General features: G+C 35.3%; 1 protein-coding gene across 6 annotated transcripts in view; it reads left to right on the top strand.

The window, feature by feature from the left end:
* The window catches only part of CLCN3 (chloride voltage-gated channel 3), a 116,560-nt gene extending 98,629 nt beyond the window's left edge, over positions 1-17,931 (top strand). For 3 of the 6 annotated variants that reach the window (XM_058309122.1, XM_058309218.2, XM_058309169.2), the window contains 4 exons: positions 2,693-3,091; positions 8,821-9,037; positions 13,232-13,307; positions 15,019-17,931. In XM_058309122.1, coding sequence (XP_058165105.1) covers positions 2,693-3,091; positions 8,821-9,037; positions 13,232-13,307; positions 15,019-15,177 — 851 coding nt within the window. In that variant the 3' untranslated portion in view covers positions 15,178-17,931. The remainder of the gene's footprint in view (positions 1-2,692; positions 3,092-8,820; positions 9,038-13,231; positions 13,308-15,018) is intronic. The other 3 variants (XM_071214171.1, XM_058309206.1, XM_058309230.2) reach the window with 1 other exon arrangement.
* The last annotated feature ends 5,469 nt before the right edge of the window (positions 17,932-23,400 follow it).

The raw sequence follows: 23,400 nt of genomic DNA, 5'->3' as shown, positions 1-23,400 counted from the left end.
CATGCTTAATCGGCAGGGCTGGAGTTGGGGTACAGGACAGGGAAGGACTGTTTTAAGAGGAACGGAACTGTACTATGATGAGCCAAGAATGACTAGTTTCCATTTTACCTATTGTAGGATGTTTGTTAGTGCAAAAATTTAATGGTACTTAGCATCTTCATAATATCTCATGTTTTTGGACAGAAAGCATATTGGTGATAACCTGGGCTTAACTTGAACCCCGTCCAAGGAGATTTTTGGTTTTTTTTCACGATCAAGGATCTTGGCTTACCTATAACGACCTATATATAATGGTTCCTAAAATAAGCATTATAACAAAGCTTCAAAATAGCTTTACTTTGGAATCAGTAGTTATTTGCCGGTAGGCTTATTAAAAGATTTAATTGCTAGCTCTCCTCTATCCAGACATATCTATAGCAAAATGAGAAAAGATAATTACTCATTTAAAGAAAAGAAGAGCAAAATATCTGCATTAACTACTTAAGAATCTGTTGGCTTCTTGTATGTGAAAATAATTATTTCTTTTTATATTTAGTGTCAGTGAAACTTCGGTTGTTATAATTTAATCATTGTTTTTATTTTGACTTACTATTTTTGTTCAGTGAGTTGAAAGTAATTCCCAATTTTGTAAAGTAATTATTGAACTTAAAAAGTATATTATCAACTAAGAGTGATGGACATAATCATTGTCACCAGAATAGCAAGTATTTATTAAGTATCTATTTTCTTTTTAGCACTGTGCTAGGTGCAGTGAGTGATATAAAAAGAAGTATAAAACATGGGCACAACCTCAACTACAATCAAGTTGGGGAGACAAGACCAACACAGAGAAAACAATAGTGAGCAATATATAATAAGATTATATGTACAGTACTAAATTATATTGCAGAATATATAATATAAAGGAATCTAGTGGAAGAGAGAACTGAAGTAGTTCAGGTACAGTCGAACATGAACTTATTTTGAAAGATTAGTAAAATTTAGGTAGAATTTAGAGAAAAGAAGAGAGGACATTGTTGACAATTACAACAGTATGAAGAAAAAGGAATTGGAATGGGAATAACTTTACTATTCAAAAGGCAGTAGAAAAGTGTAGTTTGGATATAGTAGGGAAATGAATTTGGATTGGTAAAATGGGGCCACATTATGGAAAGGCAAGGAACCTGATTTAGGTCAGGAAAAATTTATATTGGGAATTGGTTAAATCTATTCTGAGTCCTAGCTTTGTTATTTTTACCTTTATGACTTAGGAAAGTTTGTTAACTTCTTTGATTTTTAATTTTTTTGTCTATAAATGGAAGTAATAGCTGTTTCTTTGCTATGGTTGTTTTGAAGATTTATGTGAGATAAAATGCATGTAAAGCTGTTAGCAGACTGCCTAGTAATACAGTAAGTTCTTAGCTTTAAAAAAAACAACCTATGTTACTAACCTTTGTGGGCTGCCTAGGACATGGCTGGCATAGAGTAGATACCTAATATATATTGGTATTTTCTCACTTCTATTTTTAGGTTAAATAACAAAAGGAAGACTTTTAGATTAATACAGTATGAACTGGGGAGCCCTAGTAGATTTTTGAGCAAAAGAACATGGTGAAAGTAGGATTTAGGAAAGATTAAGATTAATCTGAAAAAGAAAAAGATTAATCTGGGGGCATGGGTCATATAAGTAGATGGATGAGAATGGAGCGTGGAGTCAAGGAGGTAAGGTAAAATAGTATTAAAATTAAAGAGTATGCCTTGAAGGCCTGTACTAGGCTGGTAACCATGAGAATTTGGAGAAAGGAGCTAATAGATGTTTTGCAGAGGAAATCTAGCCGATAGATTAGATATTGGGATAAAGAAAAGGGATGAACAAAGAATGACTATCCAGGTTCTCAGGAAGAGTGTGGTACCCAGTATTGGAGTCAGAAGGTTAGAATGGGGAGTTCTTTGGGGGAAGAGGTGGAGTATTTTTTAACTGTGAGGTGTTCTTTGTGACATGGGCCATCCCAGTTACAAAGTCGTTCTACAGTTAGAAAATGGCACAAATGAGATGAACACAAAAATAAGATATGTTGTACATCGTTGGAGACATGATACAAATGCAAACTGTAAGTGGAGAAATGTGGATTATGGAGGCATCAGCATAGAGGTAATAGCTGAAAATGATTAATATTTGGGTAATTGAATAGACAAGTTTACTAAGGGAGGGGTATACCAACTCACTGTTATCTTAAATCACAGGGCATGAAGATATTTCACTCATTTGAAAAGATTTAGAGAGAAATTTATTAAATCAGTATTTTACCCACATAATCAGTTTAACTTGTAAATTTGTGGCAAACGATAGCTGTAATACACAGTACCAAATTCCTTAGGAATTAACAATGAACTTTCATAAGGGTGAAATTGTGTGTTTACTGAAGCAGTAAATCAAAATGGCAAAATTGTTTTAATTGAACACCTATGATTTTTAAAAATATGGAGTAAATGGGTTTTGAAATGTTATTTTAATATCTTCAGTGTTTTATAAAAAAGATTCATATTTCTGTAGACCATATTTAAAGTAGTGATTATTGTCCTAGAAGGTTTTGATGACATTGCTTTTCATTAATGAGTTTCTAGTTAACAATTTTGTGATCAATCGCCTAGTGCAAAAATTGTAACATGTAAGGAGGATCCTGTCCTATCTGACCATTGCTTATTTTTTCAGGTGGTGTGACAAGGATGACTGTCTCCCTGGTGGTTATTGTTTTTGAGCTTACTGGAGGATTGGAATATATTGTTCCCCTTATGGCTGCAGTAATGACCAGTAAATGGGTTGGAGATGCCTTTGGTAGGGAGGGCATTTACGAAGCACACATCCGATTAAATGGATACCCTTTCTTGGATGCAAAAGAAGAATTTACTCATACCACCCTGGCTGCTGATGTCATGAGACCTCGAAGGAACGATCCTCCCTTAGCTGTGCTGACACAGGACAATATGACAGTGGATGACATAGAAAACATGATTAATGAAACCAGTTACAATGGCTTTCCTGTCATCATGTCAAAAGAATCTCAGAGATTAGTGGGATTTGCCCTCAGAAGAGACCTGACCATTGCAATAGGTACTCTTTTTTAAATATAAATATATAAGATTTCTAGAAGAAAGGAAAGCAATAATATTTTATTCATTGGGTTTCTTGCAGTGGGGGTATATTTTATTTCCCTTAAAGTTTTATGTTCTCTAAGTAAGGTTTTATGCTTTGATGGATTGTTTTTCTGCTAAATGCAATTTTATCTTTCCACTTATTGTTCATCAAGGATTAGAGTCAGATTCTTCTTTTCCTAATTCAGATAAACCGTGTTAAATTGATATTACTTAGTTATAATAGCATGTATTATAAGGCCTTAATAACATCCAGTCCATCCAGCTAAATACATTCTTATATTTAAATAGCTTATTTGAATGCAAGTTATTGAACATTTCATCTTCATTGATCTCTTTTATGTCATTTTAACAGGGGTTTTGCTTTTTCAGCCTTTGGATTTAGGTTACCAGTATTAAGTATAATGTCTAATTTAAATTGAAAAAAATCATTGAGATATTTTGTTTTTGATTAAATGCCAGATTGATAAAAGTTTATTAGTCCTATTATATTTTATGAATAGATTCATGAAAATATAATTTCAAGGCATTAGCCATGCTATACACTTTCTTGGACAAAAATTAAACTTTTTTTTTTTTTTTTTTGTGGAGGAAGCAATTGGCTTCTTTCACAATTTGTTTATTTCCCCCTTTACCTTATAGTCTTCAGTATTGTTGAGACCAGACCATAAGCCTTTAATCCTCTTCAGTACAGTCTTACTCATCTTCTCACGCCCCATCAAAAGACGTGGAGGATAGATATATGAAGCCAGTGCTTTGTTATTCCCCAGTTTTTACTAGAGGGCCATGAACTGGAAATGTCTCTAAAGGTCTTTCCTTTGAGCCCTTCCATTTCCTTCCATGTTACCTCTTTGGCCATTGCAAAAAGATTGTAAAACATTTCTATTCATGTGCCCTAACAGGAGGGAAGACTAGACCGGGTAGATGGGGAGAATTTTTCAAATCAAACTGGAAACAATTAATTTGCAACAGCCATTAAAACAAAACAAAATAAATAAATTCTGTAGAGCACATCCTGTGTCGTTTAAAAAGAAGGTACAACTTTGGAAAACAGTTTTCCATAGACTAGTAATTCCATCATTACAAGTTATGCTCTAGGAAATGGTAAGTAGTAGATGCCAAAGAGGGCAGAGTATGTCATCAGACTTGGCTGTGGTGAAGCTTTTTAGCTTTTGAGTCATTATCATGACCAAAATTACAGTCAGAAAATAATTTCATTCTTTAGATTCCCATTCTTTAAGTTTTACTGGTAGCCAAAGGAAAAAAAAGGTAAGAATTTTGGAATTTATATAGTGATTTAAATGAAAAAGACTATGAAGAAAAATTATAAAATAGAAAGCAAGAAAATAAAGATTATTGACATTTCTTCTGATTCTATGGACAGGGCATTTTTTAAAAAAAGTTTTGTAACTCTTGAGAAGCATATTGGTTTAGTAGATAATGTGGGTTTAGGGAAATAGGGCTTCTTTAGATATGTGAGCTATCGAGCCAAGTCATCGAAATGTTAGAAAATTTTTGAACCAGCCTTAAATATTTGCCCATATATATTTTTGGTAAAGTTTTAAATTTTGAATGGAAAAACAGACCCGTACACTAGCTTTTGATTTTTTTTTTTTTTCACAGATACATAGTATTTATTGAGTAGATATACAGGGAAACATCATAATTATTTTTTATCGGTTCCCCATTGATGGCTATTTAGATCATTTCCAATGTTTTGTTGTTAAAAGAATTGCTGTGTTAGCCTCCTATAGTTGTTGTTATAATATATATATATATATATAAAGTGCTAGAAGTGGAATTGTTGGATCAAAGAGTATGTGCTTTTGTAATTCTGTAATTTTGCAAAATATTTTCAACTTGCATTAAGTAGGGGTTGTGTCATAGTAAACTCCCACTAGCAGTGAATAACAATTATTAAAGTTTAGTCCAAACTGAGAAACATTTCCTCCTGTATTTTTGTGTCAGGATGAAAAGGTGAGGCTGAATGTTTTATAGATTTGTTTAAGATGAAGCATATTTAATAACTTACTTGTAGAGTAAATTCATCTTTCCCTTTCTCATCTTAAGTTTAAAAGTAACTTCTTCCTTTCTATTTACATAATAGGAGCTGTAAGAGTAAGGAGACTCTTAGTGTATATGAAAACCCAAATATACTTGACATTAAACACTATTAGGAAGAAATATATCACAGTGTTAGGTAGGCTGCTCTCCTAATTGTTCTTTTCTCCCTGCCTCCTCAAGATCTTTTTCTTCATAATAAAACGTTATCTTGCATGCTTACAAGGGTTAAATTTTTAAAGGTCTTCCTTCCCAGAGCAATAATATCAACATTGCACCTTGAAATAGAGTTTTCTCAATAATATGAACTGCACATACATGGGCCAACTTTTTGTTTTATCTCTTTGTAGTAGTAAAAATAAACATTGTATCTATGCATTTGGTTGAAACCCATTTTATGAATTTAGAGACTTTTTTTTTTTCATTTTAAAATCAATGCAAATTAAAGAGGTATAGATCCTAAGGAATATTTTAGAACCTGTCATCAGGTTTTATGTAATCAAAGATGAAGGAGTTAAGACCTTGTACCTCTCTTTTTTGATGAGGTAAGTCCTTGAGAGTATTATGAATGGGGAGGAAAAGCATTCAAATTTTATGGGGGTGGGGTGGGGAAGATACTTTTGGATTAAAGATTAGAGGTAAAATACATAATTACTCCTTTTTACTATTTACTTTAGTAATTTTTGTATTAGAAAAGAACTGTTCATTTCCCTGGAGGTACAACTACGTGTGCATGCACACATACAGTGTTTAAGTCAGTGTGAACTAATTTAGTATACATAGCTTTGGATATGTAACAGTGACTTTGTGAAGCAGTTTCATGTTGGATTTTAATAGTAAAATTGTGTTTTTTGCAAAACCAAAGGGGTCTTAATTTTTTCTCAACTAACAATGAGTTGATTTCCATTCTACGTATAAAAGTAGTTTTGACTTAGTAGAAAAATAGTTTTTTTAGTACTTTTGTATTTCTTTGGATCTCCATATAAGTAAACAATTAACTGCATCATTATCAACACACCTAGTAAGTCCATTAAAGTCCTGTTTGATCTGAGAGAAAATGAATGATGAACCAGTTTTGTGGTATTTATGATTTTGAGGGAGATGATCTTTCCTTCATCTGCTTGTGAGCATCAGCAAGAGTCCAGGGTTCCTGGGTGTGAAGAGCAATGATTTAGCACCTGCAATCTCTCACGCTACCATCTAGAAGCCACGTGATGAGGGGAGTAATAAGCCACTGTCATGGTGATGGTGATTGTAGCCACTGCTGCAGCCCCCTCTTCATGCCCCAGTTTGAGGGAAGGGGTAGTAGCACTTCCCTAACTGGAGGAAGAGAGGATGAGAGACTACATCACAGGTGTAAGATGTACATGGTTTCACTTTATAATTGTAGTGAGGGCACACTGTGTAGCTGACTGTTGGTTAAAAAAACAAACCAAAAGAGGACAGAGGGACTTCCTTTATGCCCCTCTGGAATTGTAGGTGTCACTTATGGCTGAACTGAAATCCTCATGGCTACTTGGATGATATTATGTAAATGTTATTCTTGAAGGAACAGAAATTTAGTTTACCGTAGAACCTTTCTCAAGAAGTACATTGAGAGATTTTTGAATATTCACAAATAACCACTCTCTGAGATGGTGATAATTAAGCATTTAGCTAGATTCACTCACTAGCTATATGGCCTCCTTTTATGTGTGTGATTCATCTTCAAACCAGGTACTTTATAGATATTATATCAACTAATCTTTATGAAAACCTGATTGGAACATACTCCCCATTAGTAGCAACGGTGTATTATGGACCTTGGAGTTGTTTGGAAACAGTTAGGACTATGGATAGTAAATTTGTAGATGGCAGAGATCCTCCTTCATAATTGAATCATACACTGCTTTATGCCCTTGGAATTTAGGGGTTGAACACCTTAGAATGAAAGAACCTTATACCAGCTTATTTAGTGACTAGTAAAAGACCTTAAGTGGTATAAAATGAGCACTGTTTGGGAGTCCTTTCAAGATGTTTTAATTCCCCATGCTGTTTTACAGTATAAGGATGTGCTAAATTAGATAATTCTCTCTTTTCAATATTAAATCAATATTTTGTAGAATATTAAATCCAAGTAGAGGTCTTAGATTATTTAGGGCCAGTAAAATAGGAGTGCCTGGAACTTTAAAAAGTATAGATTTGAATAGCATCAGAAAAGGAAAACTATGATGCTGTTCAAAGACCTTTGACTAAATGGCATTCAAAAATAATTTTTTTCTAAAATAGTGATGCTTTTAATATTTACGGTTAGGTGTTTAAAAACTCTCAGTATAATTTTATTGATGATACAATATTTGTTATTTTATGGGTACTTAAGATTGATGAGAGGTTTTAACAGAGACTGTCAAACAGGCTAATAGTATTTACACTCCAGTATTCAGTTGTCAGACATAGGTCATTAGCCAAGTTCTGCTTATTGGCTAAAAGCAAGTTACAAATATTTGTCAAAAATCATTTATGTCACTTGCTAATGGACTCTGCTCTTTTCCATGTCTTGACAATGCTTTTAAGTGGTCTAGTAAGTACTAGCCATTAGGACTTCACTTAATGCCTTCCTACCCAAATGTGTTAGAACATGTTAAATGAAGCTTAGTGGTCAGAAGAGGTAAAGAGCGTTGTAGTATTTGCTTATGAGCAGTAGTATTTGCTTCTCAATCGAAACAGATGCTTTATTTTGGCTTAAATATTTTTGTAGCAAAATTCATGTTCAAAATATATTCAACATAACATACTTTATTTGTTCCCATAGGTTTTGTACACATACACACTCAGAAGTAGAACCCTAGAGTTGAATGGTTTTTATTTTTGTAATCTTTCCATTTCACGGGTATCTTCCTCCTGTGGTATTCGTTCTTCCCCTGTGGTTTTTTCCTCTTTGCCCCTTCTTATCTAGCATTTTCAAATGTGGGTGTGGAAGTAGGCAGCAGGATAGAGGCGCTTAAAGAGGCACACTGGAGAGGGGGAAATTAACAGGGCGTTTACAAATAAAGCAACTTCAAAAATCAGTCCATGGCCATTATGTTCCTAATTGTAGTTTCAGCCCATCTGTAATACTCATGACTCATCTAGAAAATTATACTTTAACATTAGAAAAGAGCGCTCCAGCCCAAAGAATGTACCAGCTAATTCTTAGGGGTAGAATACACAACATGGTAAAGCAAGGATGAAACTCTCCTTAGTCCCACCTCCAAAACATAATAAGTAACATTTAAAAAGTAAATATAGGCAGGCTTCATTTAATGCTGGATTTCTAGAACCAACTATACTCTCATAATTTGTATAGGTTTTAAAACCCCGTATTTCAAACATGCTTGCCCCCCAAAGGTAGAAAACAACTTCAGCACTAGGAAGGAAATTATAGCATGAAACAATTATACCAAAATTTATTTATGAGATAATTCTGTCAAATATAAGAAATCACTAAGTGGCTTTTCAGTTGATTCCTCTCTTGGTTAGGGAAACAATACGAAAAAGTGAAAGGACCAAAAGCCAGAGGGTTATTTTTTAAAACTCTCAAATAAACAGATAGGCCCATAAACCAAAGTTAGCAGTTTTTAATTTTTGGTCTTCTTCATGTCCTTTCAGAGAGTGCCAGAAAGAAGCAAGAAGGTATTGTTGGCAGTTCTCGGGTGTGCTTTGCACAGCACACACCATCTCTTCCGGCAGAAAGCCCTCGGCCATTGAAGCTTCGGAGCATTCTTGACATGAGCCCTTTCACAGTGACGGACCACACCCCAATGGAGATTGTGGTGGACATTTTCCGAAAGCTGGGTCTGAGGCAGTGCCTTGTAACTCACAATGGGTAAGTGTGGTACCAAAGAAATCAGTTCACTTACCAGAATTTATGATCCTCTTAAGTTGACTTCACAGGCACTTAGGGGAGGGTGTAACTCAGCTTTCAAGTTACTGCCTTTCTTTTAGTATGGTTATAAATAGAACATCAGTCAACCATACTCATGCTTACCAAAGGATAAGAAGATGTCAACTGCCTTTTCTTTGGTAAATTATAAAGTAACGTTTGTCAAGGAACACTTCAAAGCTGGAAAAGAGGTGCTGAGACATCTCCAATGTGCTAGCACAGTAAGCTTGGTATATTCCATTCCATGGCGGGGTAGTAGACCTAGCCTATGTGGCGCACTGAAGAAACCTGTTTTCTTTTTCAAGTTTTTATATTTTAGTAACACTTAAGGGAATAGTTTGAGATATACTGAACCTAAATAAACATATACCACATGAAAAAAAAATTTTAGTATTTACATTTCTAGTGTAATAATACCTCTCTAGCTATTTTGCTATTTACTCTTTCAGCCAGTATTCGGTTTATCATGTAATGAGGGAAAGAATATATAAGTGAATTAAGTAAGTGACATTTGTACATTAGCTGAAAACTTCCTTTAGCAAGTACTTTGTTTCCTTTTCTGGTTTTCTGCCTTTCCCATCTAAACCTTCAGTGTTTCTCCATGATGGGACTATAGGAAAGCGAAAAAGGAATTGTGAGACTTCACGCACAGCATGACTCAGCAAACATGCACCTACTTCACTCCCACTGCTCTCTGCCTAAACTGGGATCTGTTCCCCTACCCATTCTTTCTTCAGTCCCCTGCATTTCCACTGAAATACATAAGTACATTGTTTGCTCTGAAGACAGACAATAAAGTCTATAAAGGAGAAACAAGGGGTCTTCTTGTATGATGTATAATCTTGGTGGTTAACCCTGAACAGTGTGATACTGGATGAAATACTGAACACTTAGAGAATCCTCACAGGAATTTTTTACATTTTGTACAAAATCCATGGGTAACGGAACATATGACTCTGGTGTAGGAAGCAAAAGGAAAGAAATTCATGTTTATTAAACACCTCTCTCATGTTTTCTCGTTTACCTCTGTAAAGTAGATGATAGAATGCCTACTTTAGAGATGTACCAATTGAAGCTCAGAGAGGTTTAATAACTTGGCCAAAGTCACAGAGCTAGCAAGTCTAGGGTCAGGGTATCAAACTTCTTTCTAACTTTAAAACCTAGATCTTTTGCTTCTATATTACCCTGTAATTGACTGATTAGAATATATCCTTTACTGTCTTTGTCATTTGTTAAATTACTAAACCATTGTCTTAGATGATATGTTAGATAGTATTGGATTGGGAATAGGAATATAAAACTAGAGATTTAGATTTATGATTAGAGTTTTTTACAGTGCTAGCCAACAAAAATAACTCTTAGGGAATATGAAATAAATCATTAAAGGGATAAAGCTCTTGATTAAAACTTACAACATAACTTTTCATAAAGCTTTACTGGACCATGGGCCCCTTTACTTACTTGACAGCCAACCTGGGTTGTTATAAACTATTACTTGCTTTGAGTTCTACTTTGTGCTTGGCGTGTCCTTTTATGTACTAACAAATATAAATGTAATTCTGTTGTCATGATCAACTATGATTGCAAAGCTAGATGGGTTAATTTTCATATTTTACTTTGCTGATTAATTTATAATTTTTCTTGTAGTACGGATATTAGAAAGGAAAATGTTTAAAAGAAAATGTAAAATTAAAAGAGGAGGGAATTTTGTGGGGAGTATATAATTGCCAATTAAAATCTTATCCGATGTTTTATGTTCATATGAAAGATTTGGAGGGGGTTGGCTTTTTTCCCAGAGGAATATGTTTAATTGCCATCACATATTTTGCTTATTTCTGTCCTTAAAGGAAAAATGAATATATTACACATTGAAACAAAAGTGACAATTTGGGGAGGTGGCTTTGGGACTTTATTTTCTTTGAAGTATGTAAGGGTGCTTCATTCTCACTTTATGTTAAATGATTCAGGCCAAGACAACAAATTGTGTCTATTGGTTTTAGTGGAGAGGATGAAGTTCAGGATAATTATCAACCTTTTATAGTTTACCCTGGGTAGAAAATAATTTGTGCAAGAGACAGTGAACCTTAGATGCAAGGAGAAAAAAAAGTATAGAGAGATGAGGAGGAGATGTGCCCACAAAATATGCTGTATAGTTACTGATTTCCCATATTTTATATTTTTAATTTAGCAGACTTTCTCAAAGTTGTCTAGCATTTTGGAACTAGCAGGACATTAATAGACATTGCTCAAAAAACATTCTGTGACTATAAAAATTTGGAAAGTATTGGGTTGGGTTAAATGCAGTGGAAGTTTCTTTTTGTGGAGCTTCCCAGAAATTTTAAAAAGTTAATTAATATTCTTTATGATTCTCAGAAAGGGGTTAATAGTAAACATAGTTCCTAAACTTATTTGAACATGCAGCCTTTTGTTTGGGGCAGGGGGGCAAGGATCTCTTGGGACTGGTGTTTCTTGGAACATACTTTGGGGAAAACTAGGTTATGCCTGTTAATTCTTACTTTATTACCTGTTAGTCCAAAAGAAAACAGCAAGTTATTCTTTACATGAGTCAAATTTTGCATTGATTTTCCTCCCACTCCATTAAATTAATAAGTCAAAACTAAACATTGCTTTATTCTCAAATCATTCTTCTCCATGAGCTAAATAGAGGAACTATGTATATGTCTCCCTTTTTAAAGTTATAACTTTGTAAATACAGAGATTACTATGTAAAGTTCTAAATTGCCAATTGCAAACTTGAAATATTCCTCATTATGTAATTTATGACCTTGCAGAGCTTGCTAATATATATGATTTTAACTGAAATTATTCATTATGTATCATTGGTTAGAAAAGCATGAGTAATAATTAAACTGTCATTATTTTTATTTAAGTATCAATAATTTGACCTTTCTTGACTCCAACCATAAATTCAAGTGAATTGATTACTTTTTTTTTAACCTCAAACATTTAGTTAGCAAGAGCATCCATTGAGCACTTGTTCTACATAGTGCAATTTCTGAGTTTTTTTTTTTTTTTTTGAGGGAGAAGCTTTGTCAGTTTATCTTTATTCTTAAGGATCAATATGTAATTAAAAAAAAAAGTATTAGTAGAGAATCTAGTTCTACCTTCCCTCCTACCCTCCCTATTCACCAGCCATAATTCTCAAGTAACTATTTTATAACTGACATATAGTAGGACCAGGCTACTTTGACTAAGCCAGACAAACCCCTTGATGACATTCTTCAAGAAGTCAAACTGTTCAAGAACAGTTTAAACAGAGAAATTTGGCTTAACCATATTACCAGGGAAATGCCCAATTATCCTGAAGAGCATTCGTATGGGCTCCCAGAATTTAAAGATGAATTCTTTCGACTTTCACTATTTTGCCATATATTGTAGTTGAATTCGTTGACTTCTGTTATAAAACCAGTATCCAGAATTTTGTTTTAATAATTTCAATTAGTTTCACGTATCTACATATTAAGAATTTATATCCAGTACTTTGCTTGCTGTTATAATATGTCAATGGAAATGATCATTATTTAGAAAAGTAAAGTAATAGTCATTCTCACCCCTAGTTATTTATGCAGTTTGTTAGCTTATTTTTAAAAGTGGCATTCTTCTATTTCTGAAATTTAGGGAGTGTTTCTGTGTGTTTCATTTTGATCGAAAGTAATAGTAAAATCCAAGGATTTCTAAAGTCACTTCACAGTCCTTTTCCCTCCTGAGGTAGATTCAAATGATAGCTGCTACAGGATCATGACATTTTAATGGAAATGAAAGTCTAAATTTCAGGTTTATAACTGTGTATCAGTATTGTTTCTTTTATATTTTTCTTTGTAGTCATCTTCATTGTTAGCTTTCTTATAATTTTGAGTTTTCATTTAAAAAGGAAAACAACCTGCCAGTAGTTTAAAAAAAAAAACAGTATTCTGTCACTTTTGAAAGTCAGCAGAATTTATGCAATAGGAACCTGGGATTTCAAATCATTTGTTTTTTTTTTTTTTTTTAAAGTTCATTAAAAGCATTCTTATAGTTCATGTTTTTATTTTTTTCTTTCATTCTTTATCATTATGATTGGAACCTCTTTTAATTTAATTTCTCACACAGTTATTAGCATAACATGATCTGTTTCAGGATTGTCTTGGGAATCATCACAAAGAAGAACATATTAGAGCATCTCGAGCAACTAAAGCAGCACGTCGAACCCTTGGTGATTAGATACATCAGATCTCCTCATTAGACACCTTAGAAGTCAGGAAGCATGAAACTTGTGAACTGTTCAGTGTTCTCTTTCCCAGATACCTTAGTATGCGGCCAATGGCATTTGTGTCTGATGAAATGTGTTTGTAAGATAAATTTAGATATGTAAAATTACATTCATAGAAAGTAAGCAAAGTTTCTTCTCTCATCAAAATTGTTAGTTAAAATTTAAGAACTGTAAAGAGCTTAGTAGTTGAATGAGTAAAATATTACTGGGCATTATTAAAGTAAATGTGGCAAATCTGTCTACCTTAGTGGGTACACCGGTTTCAGAAGATGCCTTGCTAATTAGAAATGTCTGTCCTAACCTCCCAAACCCTTTTTCTTTTTTATGTTTCCTAATCTTGTGGTAGTCTTGTGGTATATCTAAGCTCATAAGTGATTTTAACTAATCTTAGCAATGTTAGAATTGCTGACCACAGGTTTTAAAAAAATTCATGGTCACACTAACCGGAATGTAATGTATATATATTTGTGATCATAGCATTAGACCTTTTCCTGCTGTACCCTTCATAACTTCAAAGTAAAAAATGAGTGTCCTGCCATTTCATTAGTGAATTGAACCTAGATTATGTGTGTGCCCCCTTTTCTATGATGTTTCTAGAATGCTGTAAGCAGCTTTTGGGGTCAAATGCATTTTTTTTTTACTGGCTTTATGTCCTAGTGGTTTCATGACTAAGGTAAATTTCGAATTACCTTATAACATAAAAATTGTCTGGCTTTAGCAATTAATGCCTGAAATTATTTTGCCCTGCAGTTATCATAGCTATATGAAATTTGCCCCAGTTTGCTTAAGTACACAATTGATTATGTATTCCTGTTGTATGCTAATATTTCACAAGTGTTTCATGCATCCTTTTTTTTAAAAAAAAACTACTAACCAGAATAATATAGCTGTTCATTCATTCTGCTTTCTGCTTCACCTATCATAATCTATTAGGACTGCTTCCCAATTTTTCACCTATCTTTCAATGTGAGCATTAACCACTAAGACTTTCATAAAAGCACTGTAACTTAATTTTTTTGGCCAAAGCCAAAAAAGGAAAACAATCATGAGTATAACTAGAAACTTGGGCTGTCTTATAGACTTATTCTTGGGGTTCTGAAGTTTGTGACTGAAATTCTGTGTTGACCATTTTATATGCATTTTTATCTCAAATGTATGTGCTTTCATGAAGATTCTGCATAGACCTGGGCAATCCTTAAATTTTTTAAAAAAATTATTAATTTTGGTTAAAAAATAAAAAGTAAATTATTGAGGGGATTTGGTCATCAGAAATTTTAGCACTTTCTTGATATGATAGGAATGCATTTTCCTCCTTAATGGGATTAATTCCATTTCCTATTCATACATCCTGCCCTTTTTTGGTTACTTTTTTGTTGGCATACGTTAATCAGAGTAGCTTTACTTCAATGAGGCATGCAGTCCTCAGTCTCAGTGGAAAGGACATCATATTATCAGTGACCATAATACTTTTTATATCAAGTGATGGACGTTGGATAATTTTATCTTTATAAATAAAGTAATTTTTTTGAAAATACGAAATCAGGCTGCTTGCTTTGCTCTCTTCCTGTCAACAAAAAGGATTTGGCTTTAGGTTTAGCTTCTCCTTTTCTTTTCCCTTTTATTTTAATAGCAATCTTCTTTTTATCCCTTTCAGGCGCCTCCTTGGCATTATAACAAAAAAAGATATCCTCCGTCATATGGCCCAGACGGCAAACCAAGACCCCGCTTCAATAATGTTCAACTGAATCCCATAGATGAGGAGAGAGAGGAAACAGAAGAGGAAGTTCATTTGTTGAATAGCACAACTCTTTAACCTGAGGGAGCCGTCTACTTTTTTCCTCCAAAAAAAAAAAAAGGAAATATGAAAGCTGGGCCTTTGCAACATGGTTTGCAAACAATGCTGGTGGAATAGAAGGGCTGTTTGGGAAGGGAAAGGAGAGAGAGAAGGGAAGGAGGAGTGAGGTATTTCACCACCTAAGGAAGAGCAGCAAATGAACTCCTTCTGTTCTGCACTGGATGTACTCAGCAGAGGATTTGCCGTGATAGTGCAGACCTGAGCACCAATGGAGATGACACTGAAGTTCCTGAGCACTTAGCTTGTTACTCAGACATGGCAAAGACGTGTTATCAGTCCCTGTTTCTGGAGGGATTACTTTGAATTGAGCCATCTATAAGACTGCAAGGTCTTGCCCTTTTTTAAAATCAAAACTGTTCTGTTTAATTCATGAATTGTATAGTTGAGCATTACCTTTCTACATTCCAGAAGAGCTTTTATTTCTCTCTCTCCTGAGCTGTAACAAAGCCTCTTTAAATTGGTGTACTCTTTTGAAGCAGTCCTTTCTCATATTGAGATGTACTGTGATTTTACTGAGGTTTCATCACAAGAAGGGAGTGTTTCCATTATCCATTGTAGTTTGTACCATCACTAAATGCTTGGAGCAGAGCACATGCACCATAACAAAGGCTGACCAAACAAGTAATATCTCATATACATGAGTGAAATCTCTCAGCTTGTGTGCTGTGGTTCAAAATCAACAACAATGAAACTTGACTTTTAAGGATAAACAGGTTGGTTTTTTTTTCCTCTCAGACTTTATGGATAATGTGACCTGGTCTTATGCAAATTTTCTATTTCTAAAACTACTAGTACTGTTTAGTATAAGGAAACAAAATGCTGCTGCTTTGACAGTAAAGAGAAGGAAGTATTCTGTTTAGCTGTATCTGGTATTAATTGCATGTTAAAACACTGGACTTTTTTTCTTTCTTGAAATTAGATCAGTTTTTTCTTTCCTCAAAATATTTCATTGCTGACACTGAAGAAGAAATGTAATTCATAACTTGCACTAAATGTAAATTTCTTTTCTTAAAATTTACCATTCTCATTTATATTTTTATGGATTAAAATTTATAAAATACAGATCAGTTAATATCGCACTTAAATAATTTTACCTTTTTAATGTGATTTTTATAGACTAATTCAGACTTACAAATAAGGAGATATGAACAAAGTTTACAGTGGGAACAAGGGTTTAGAAAGAGGTTGTGGTTATTTCTCTGTGAAGCAATGTGTACATAAGCTTTTCTGTTCTTTCACTGCCATTGGCTCAGTTATCTCATCTGACCTGTACATTTCGACCCATTAATTGGAAAGTTGAAACACTACAAATCACTTTGCAGATTATAACCAAAATTTAACCTTTAAAAAAGAATCAAATGAAACCCATAGACTTGCAAAGGTAGCAGTTAAAAATTCTACTCTAAGCATAACTTTTTAATCTTTGGGTAGGTCAGATCCATATGTAAAGTGCTCAATTACGGTTTGAGGATCCACAGTGCACGTTTTTGCAGAAGGAGTTGAAAATATACTGCGGTGTGTTTGGCATTTTTGTTTTCAGAAATGTCTGACTTAATCATGGTCTTAATTAGTTCATTATCAGCAAAGGCAGTTTATATTCAAAGACTGACCTAAATATTCTGTGATTATGAATCTTTGGTAGGAAAATGAATTTTTGCAGATGGACATTTTCTGAAACACAGCTTGCAGTTAACCGTTTTTATATTTTGGGAGCTATTCTTCAATTCCTAGTTTTTAATAATAATATACCTGTATTGAAGGCTTAAAAGATCAGGAAGCCATATTAGAATAATTGAAAGTTGATGCAGATTTTAGGAATTAAGTGAAATATCTTAATCATGATATTTGCCTAAAATTAATATTTTGTCCTAGTTGTTTCACCCCCTTTGGCAGACTTCCACGTTTTCTAAATAGCCCCTTCGAAGTTCTTTTGGCCATCCAGAGTCAAAGTATTTCTACATGATGGTTCTGTAAATCTCCAAACTGTCTTAAGTATATTTGCAGTGTGCTAGGCACTGCTGGAGTATGAACTCCTCTTCAGTATGACTATTAGATAATTTAACTGCTTGTCTTAAGTTACAAGCCTTCAATAGAGCAACCAGTTTCCTTGTAGACAGCTTCAGACATTAAACTTAGGCATTTTATCTTCCACATTTCCCTTTTTGATTTCAGGTCCTACTTTTACTGCATATCCTGCTTCAGACACTGATATTTCAGGGTGGCTATTTAAGCACTAATTTTCCTTTTTTTTGGTATATTTCCCTTCCTGATGTGTCTTACTGCTGAAATACAGGAAAAGTGCCGTACTTTTAATGCATTCAGTTTCTTCCTTTGGTATTACTCTCTGTTCCTCTTTTTGACACATTGAGGTGTGTCTGCTCTTCAACCAAACGATGAACTAGTGGAGACCATGAAATACATGTGCCTGGCTAATTGGCAAATTAATTGACCAATATAATAAGTGTAGCGCCTTATTTGAGTACCCTTTTTGAGATGGTATGGTGAGAATGGGCAAGGGTGTCAGCATCTCTTATTAATAATTGTTTTCAGTTTTGATTCATGAAGAATGCTTAGTTTGTTAATCTGTGATGTTGCCTAGAGCTGTATTTATCTGTTTTTATTTATACTAGTGTAGTAAAGCTGCATATCATTACAGTAAAAATGATTACTGTGATGAGTTAATCAGAAAATCTATTAAAATATATATCACAATGTGTGGTTTGGCCTTTAATTATATCTATAACAGTCCTCCCACTTTACTGCTGCCCTATGCAATGTAGGCCAATGTGTTGGCACATGAAGCCTCAAAGGGGTGATAAAAATAAAACTTCTTTCAGGTTATAAAGCCATTTCTATACTTTGCAAGGAGTAACAGAAGAGTGTCTGCCAGCAGCAGGATATACATATTACTTGCCAATAGTATAGAGCTCCCATTTGTCAGTGTAAGTTTGCAGGTCTACAGAAAGATTCAACTTCAGTTCACTTCCAGAAAACTTGTTTTTTTTTTTAAGAAAAATTATGCTATTTGCAAGAAAACAGGAAATGATTTACGTTTTTTTTCAATTACATTTGAAATTTGCCAGTGAAACAATCAGTAGCCTTCTAATATTAAACTTTTAGTAAATAGGAAGACACTTTAAAAACTCAGGATGCATCTTTTACTGTTCATTTATTCAGCCATTTGTTCATTCAGTAAACATTTTTTGAGCACATAGTGTGTACCAGACACTAGCCTGGTTTTGAGCTTACATTCCAGTAGGGAAGACAGAAAATATATAGTATGTCACATGGTGGTAAATATGGATTCATTACTTCAGGAGTTTTTGTTCTGCTTTTTTTTCCCTTAATAATGCGTATGTGTCACACACTCTTCTAAGCAGACACGAATCACACAAAAATCCCTATTCTAATCGAGCTTTTTTCGGTGTGGAAAAATAACATAATAGGGTGCTACTTTTATACAGGATGATCAGGAAATGCCGCCGGATTATGGTGACATTGCAACAGAAACCTAAAGAAAGTGAGGGAATGAGATGGTTATCTATAAGAAGAATGTTCCAAGAAGAAATAGTACATACAGAAATCCCAGGGTAGGATATGCCCAACAGTTTCAAGGAACAACAAATAGGTCACTGTGGCTGGAGAGGAATAAGCGGGGAAAGGGGCAGGAGATGAGGAAAGAGAGGTTGGGGGTATGGGATTTGACTTTTCTGAATAAAATGAGAAATCAATGAGGCAGAAAATTGACATGATTTGACTTAGCTTGATCTCTTGCTGTAGTGTTGGGAATAGACTAAGGCTTCCGGTAGAAGCAACTTTTGGAATAATCCAAGTGAAGTATGATAAAGGCTTAAACCACCAGCTAGAGGTGTTTAAAGTGGTTGGATTCTGGACCTTTTGAAGGTGGAATAGGATTTGCTAATGGATTGGATGCAGAGTGTGATAAGAGGAGTCAAGGGTATTTCTTAAGGTTTTTGGCCAGAGTACTACAGAAAATGGTGTGGCTATTGACTGAGTTGGGGAAGACTTCAGAAGAAATCGATTTGGGGCATGTGCTGAGGAATTTTGGTTGTAGACGTTTTAAATGACTTTTAAACATCCAAGTGTTAAGTAGGCAGTTGTATATATATATGTATGAGACAGGAGTTCAGGAAAAAGGTCCAGTCTGAGAGAGAGAAATTTGAGAGGTGTCACCCAAGAAAGGATGTGATCACTATGAGATTAAGTGTGGATAGAGAAGAGGGACCCTGAGTACTGGTGCATATTTATGTTTAGATTTGGGGAGAGGAAATCCAGTAAAAGAGAGCAGCCAGTGCAGTGGGGATGGGGGGTGGGTGGGAGGTGGTGCCATTTAAGAAGGGTATTCCCCCAAGTCAAGTGGGTAATGGTTTTAAGGAGTGATCAGCTGTTTGATACTGCTGATAGGTGAAATAAGTGAGAACTGAAAACTGACCTATGTGGAGATAACTGATGACTGACTAGAGAAATTTCAGTGGGTTTGATTCAGTGCATTGAGAGTGGAAGGAGAGGAACTGAAGACAACTAGTACAGACAGTTCTTCCCCATGTATCACAGAAAAGAAATGTGGGATCAAGGGTGGTTTGTTTTTGTAAGGTGTAGGATATTATAGCTTTTTTGGTTGTGACTAGGGATGTTCAAAAGGGAAAATTGCGCAGATTTGACCCAGTTGTCAGGGTATCCATCTACCACATGGGAGGTCCACGGTTCAAATCCCGGGCCTCCTTGACCTGTGTGGAGCTGGCAAATGCGCAGTGCAGATGCGCGCAAGGAGTGCCGGGCCATGCAGGGGTGTCCCCCACGTAGGGGAGCCCCACGCGCAAGGAGTGCGCCCCGGAAGGAGAGCCGCCCAGCGCGAAAGAAAGTGCAGCCTGCCCAAGAATGGCGCCGCACACACGGAGAGTTGACAATAAGATGATGCAACAAAAAGAAACACAAATTCCTGTGCCGCTGACAACAACAGAAGTGGACAAAGAAGATGCAGCAAATAGGCACAGAGAACAACAACCAGGGTGGGGGGGGGGGCGGGGAGGGAGAGAAATAAAAAAAAATAAATCTTAAAAAAAAAAATCACCACCTCTGTCCTCGAGTAGGCAAGAGGGAAAGAGATCTAGGGAACATTGTGGGATATTTAGTAACATAGGAATGGGGAAAGGTAGTGCACATTGGTTAGATGTTAGATATAGGAATATTTTATGGATGTTATCTTGATTGCTTCTCATTTCTCAGTGAAATAAACTGAATGAAGATGGTGGAGAGGCAATATAAGCTTGAGGAAAGATGAGAAAGTAGTAGGGGTCAGTGGGCAGTAGCATGACCGACATGAAGCCAATCACCAGTTTTGTTTTTATCTCTAGCCACATGCTGCTGATGAGGTCAAGTTAGAAGTAGCAGATTTTCCTCAGGTTTGATGTTCTAACTGATGAATACAACAAATGCACAGAGATGGTGGAGTTGAGGATGTGGGAGTGATTACAATGATCAAGAATGGAGTCTAAAGGGCTAGGTGAAGAGGGAAGCAAGAATCTGAAGTGGGCGAATAGCGAAAGGGCAGATCAATGGATATGGCAGGGTTGAAGAATTGTTTAATTGGGGTACTAGAAGTGAGATGGAAAGATGGGTGATGATGTTTGGATAGTAGGATGCTTGAAGTTGAGATCAGAGAAGGTTTTTATTACTGGTACTGAGTCTAGGGTATGAACTAGGAGTTGGTGGCTGAAGCGGGCAGTGGGCTAAATCAGGAGTCAGCAAATATTCTCTGTCAAGTGCCAGATAGGAAATATTTTAGGCCTTGCAGACCATACAGTCTATGCTCCCACTACTCAACTTTGCTTCTGTAACCATCTACAATATGCAAGTAGGCATGACTGTGTTCCCATAAAACTTTTACAGGCAGTGGGTCAGATCTGGCTGACAGCCTTAGTTTGTCACCGACAGCTAGTTTAAATCATTGGAAGCAAAGGACTGAGGGGTCAGGGTATTGGAAAAATCATATGCATAGATAATGGGAATTAACAATTTGACAGTAGTTTGGACAGAAAAACATTAAAAGCCAAGAGGGTCAATGTTTGAGTTAGTTCAGGGGACTTCCAAGGTTGTAGTAGTATCCCCTAGGTTGTTTTACAACTTTAATTTTCCTGGGTATATCATTTTATATAAATTTTTGAGAGGTTACTGCACTCCAAGTGTTAAGTGTAGCTCAGATTGAGAAGTATGAGTTGGGTACTTTTTTGTTAAATTCTGATTGGGTCAAGTGACTTCATTCATGAAATAGCCTAAATACTTAAATGTATTCTCAGAGAACAGAGGTAGATAATGGCATTGGAAGCTACTATATAGCCATTGAATGGTCAGATCCTAGGTAGATAAAAATATCTCAATAAATGAGGTTTAAAATGGACTGTGACTTTAGTGGAGGAAAAAGGGAAGCTTGCTCTTTAATGAAAACTTTTCAATAGTTGGAAGATCTGTCTCCTGAAACATGTTACCAACTCGGACAACTGGTTGGGGTTTGAGACTATATATTTTATTATTTCACAAGAATAATGTCTTCAGGAAGACTTAACAACTATGGTATCCAAATTATAACTGCCACACACATGCTTGGCGCTTTTTTCCAGTTTCTAGCTTGGCCCAGCTTTCTGAAGATACGCATTCATACAAGGTGTGTATAAGGAAGTGATGAAAAGCTGACCCTTCTTGTCCCCTTCATCCTTTTTGGATCTATGTTACTAATCATAAAGCATATTTTAAAAAAACCCTTACCAACTTACAAGTTTAAGACTGCTGGATCAACAAGTAGCAAAACTTAAGGAATCTAGTACTTCTATGCAAATCATTGCTTTAATGACAGGGACATGAATTTATTTGGATAATCAGTTTTTAAAGGATATATGTGTTAATATTGACAGATTTTGAAATATAAGCAGAATCTCAGAAACTAAGGCGTTCTGAGAGAAAAACCTAAGAGGTTCTAAAATGTTGGATGATTTAATATTTAAGACCAACGTGATTCAGTCACTGTTCTAATCAAAGGGTAGGTGAGCCAATTGTTACCATAATGTTATACATCGTGTACAACACCAATGAGTGCAGATGGGTTCTGGACCTGTGGCTACTGATGTAACTCAATGTGGCAGTTCCTTAGAATCTCTCACCTCTCATCAAAACAATGAAAATTCCCATCCAGTAATGAAAGGGATCTTCTCCATCTGTTCTGGCTTAGTTACAAAACTATGTCTCCTTTCAAGAAAGCATCTGAAGTGACCACAAAGGCGGCATGGGCCATAGGAAGCAAGGGAACAGATCCATCTAGGTTGTGGCAGAGGACAGTAAATATGACCCCAGATACTCTGTCAAATTCTCCTTTACACATGGGCACCTCATCAAAATCTCTCAGCTTGTACTGGTTTCACTTTGGCACTTACGGGAATGGAACAGGGTCATTTTACTCAACAAATGCATTTCAACGGATTCAAATGTTTTTTTTATCACTGATTGGGATATATACCAATAAAACAGATGCTCTTAAAAAGCTCACAGCCTAAATGGGGAGATGAGTCATGCTACTCACATTTTAAAATCCTAACAGTCTACTCATACTTTCTATCGGGTTTTTTTTTAAGGCGCCCGCTGACAGAGTATGAACTCTGGACGACTACTGGCTATTCAAAAAAGTTCCTTGTCTATGTCAAGTTAGTCTTCTACAAAATGTGAGCATTAAACCAGATAATCTGAAGACTTTGCTACCTTGAACAAACCTGAAAAGGAAAATGCTTATAGGCTCAGTGGTCTGACCAACAAAGTTTACTATTTTGTATTTCATAGTTCACTGTCTTAATTATTAGGTTTAAGGAGGACGTGAATCTGAGAAAAACATCTAGCCGCAGGTTTGTACTAGAGTTTCCCTCTAATTTTGTCCCACCTATAAACACAGTCTGTAAAGCTACAGCTATTATTAACTCAAGGCTCAGAAGAAAAACTCTTAGGTGTCCAAGTGTTAAATACTGAAACTGATTTCCTGGGAGAAGATGAGAGTGTATTTATACACAGGTATAAGGTAATGCCTTCCTCTGATATGACATAAGATGATTTTAGTTGTCTTCCAAAGCATGATTTGGGTGATTTGACAGCTATTTATTTGCACATGGGAGAAAAAAAATA

This window comes from Dasypus novemcinctus, chromosome 1 (genome assembly GCF_030445035.2).
Source record: "Dasypus novemcinctus isolate mDasNov1 chromosome 1, mDasNov1.1.hap2, whole genome shotgun sequence".
In the NCBI taxonomy this organism is placed as follows: Eukaryota; Metazoa; Chordata; class Mammalia; order Cingulata; family Dasypodidae; genus Dasypus; species Dasypus novemcinctus.
This window is presented reverse-complemented; position numbering and strand designations above follow the sequence as displayed.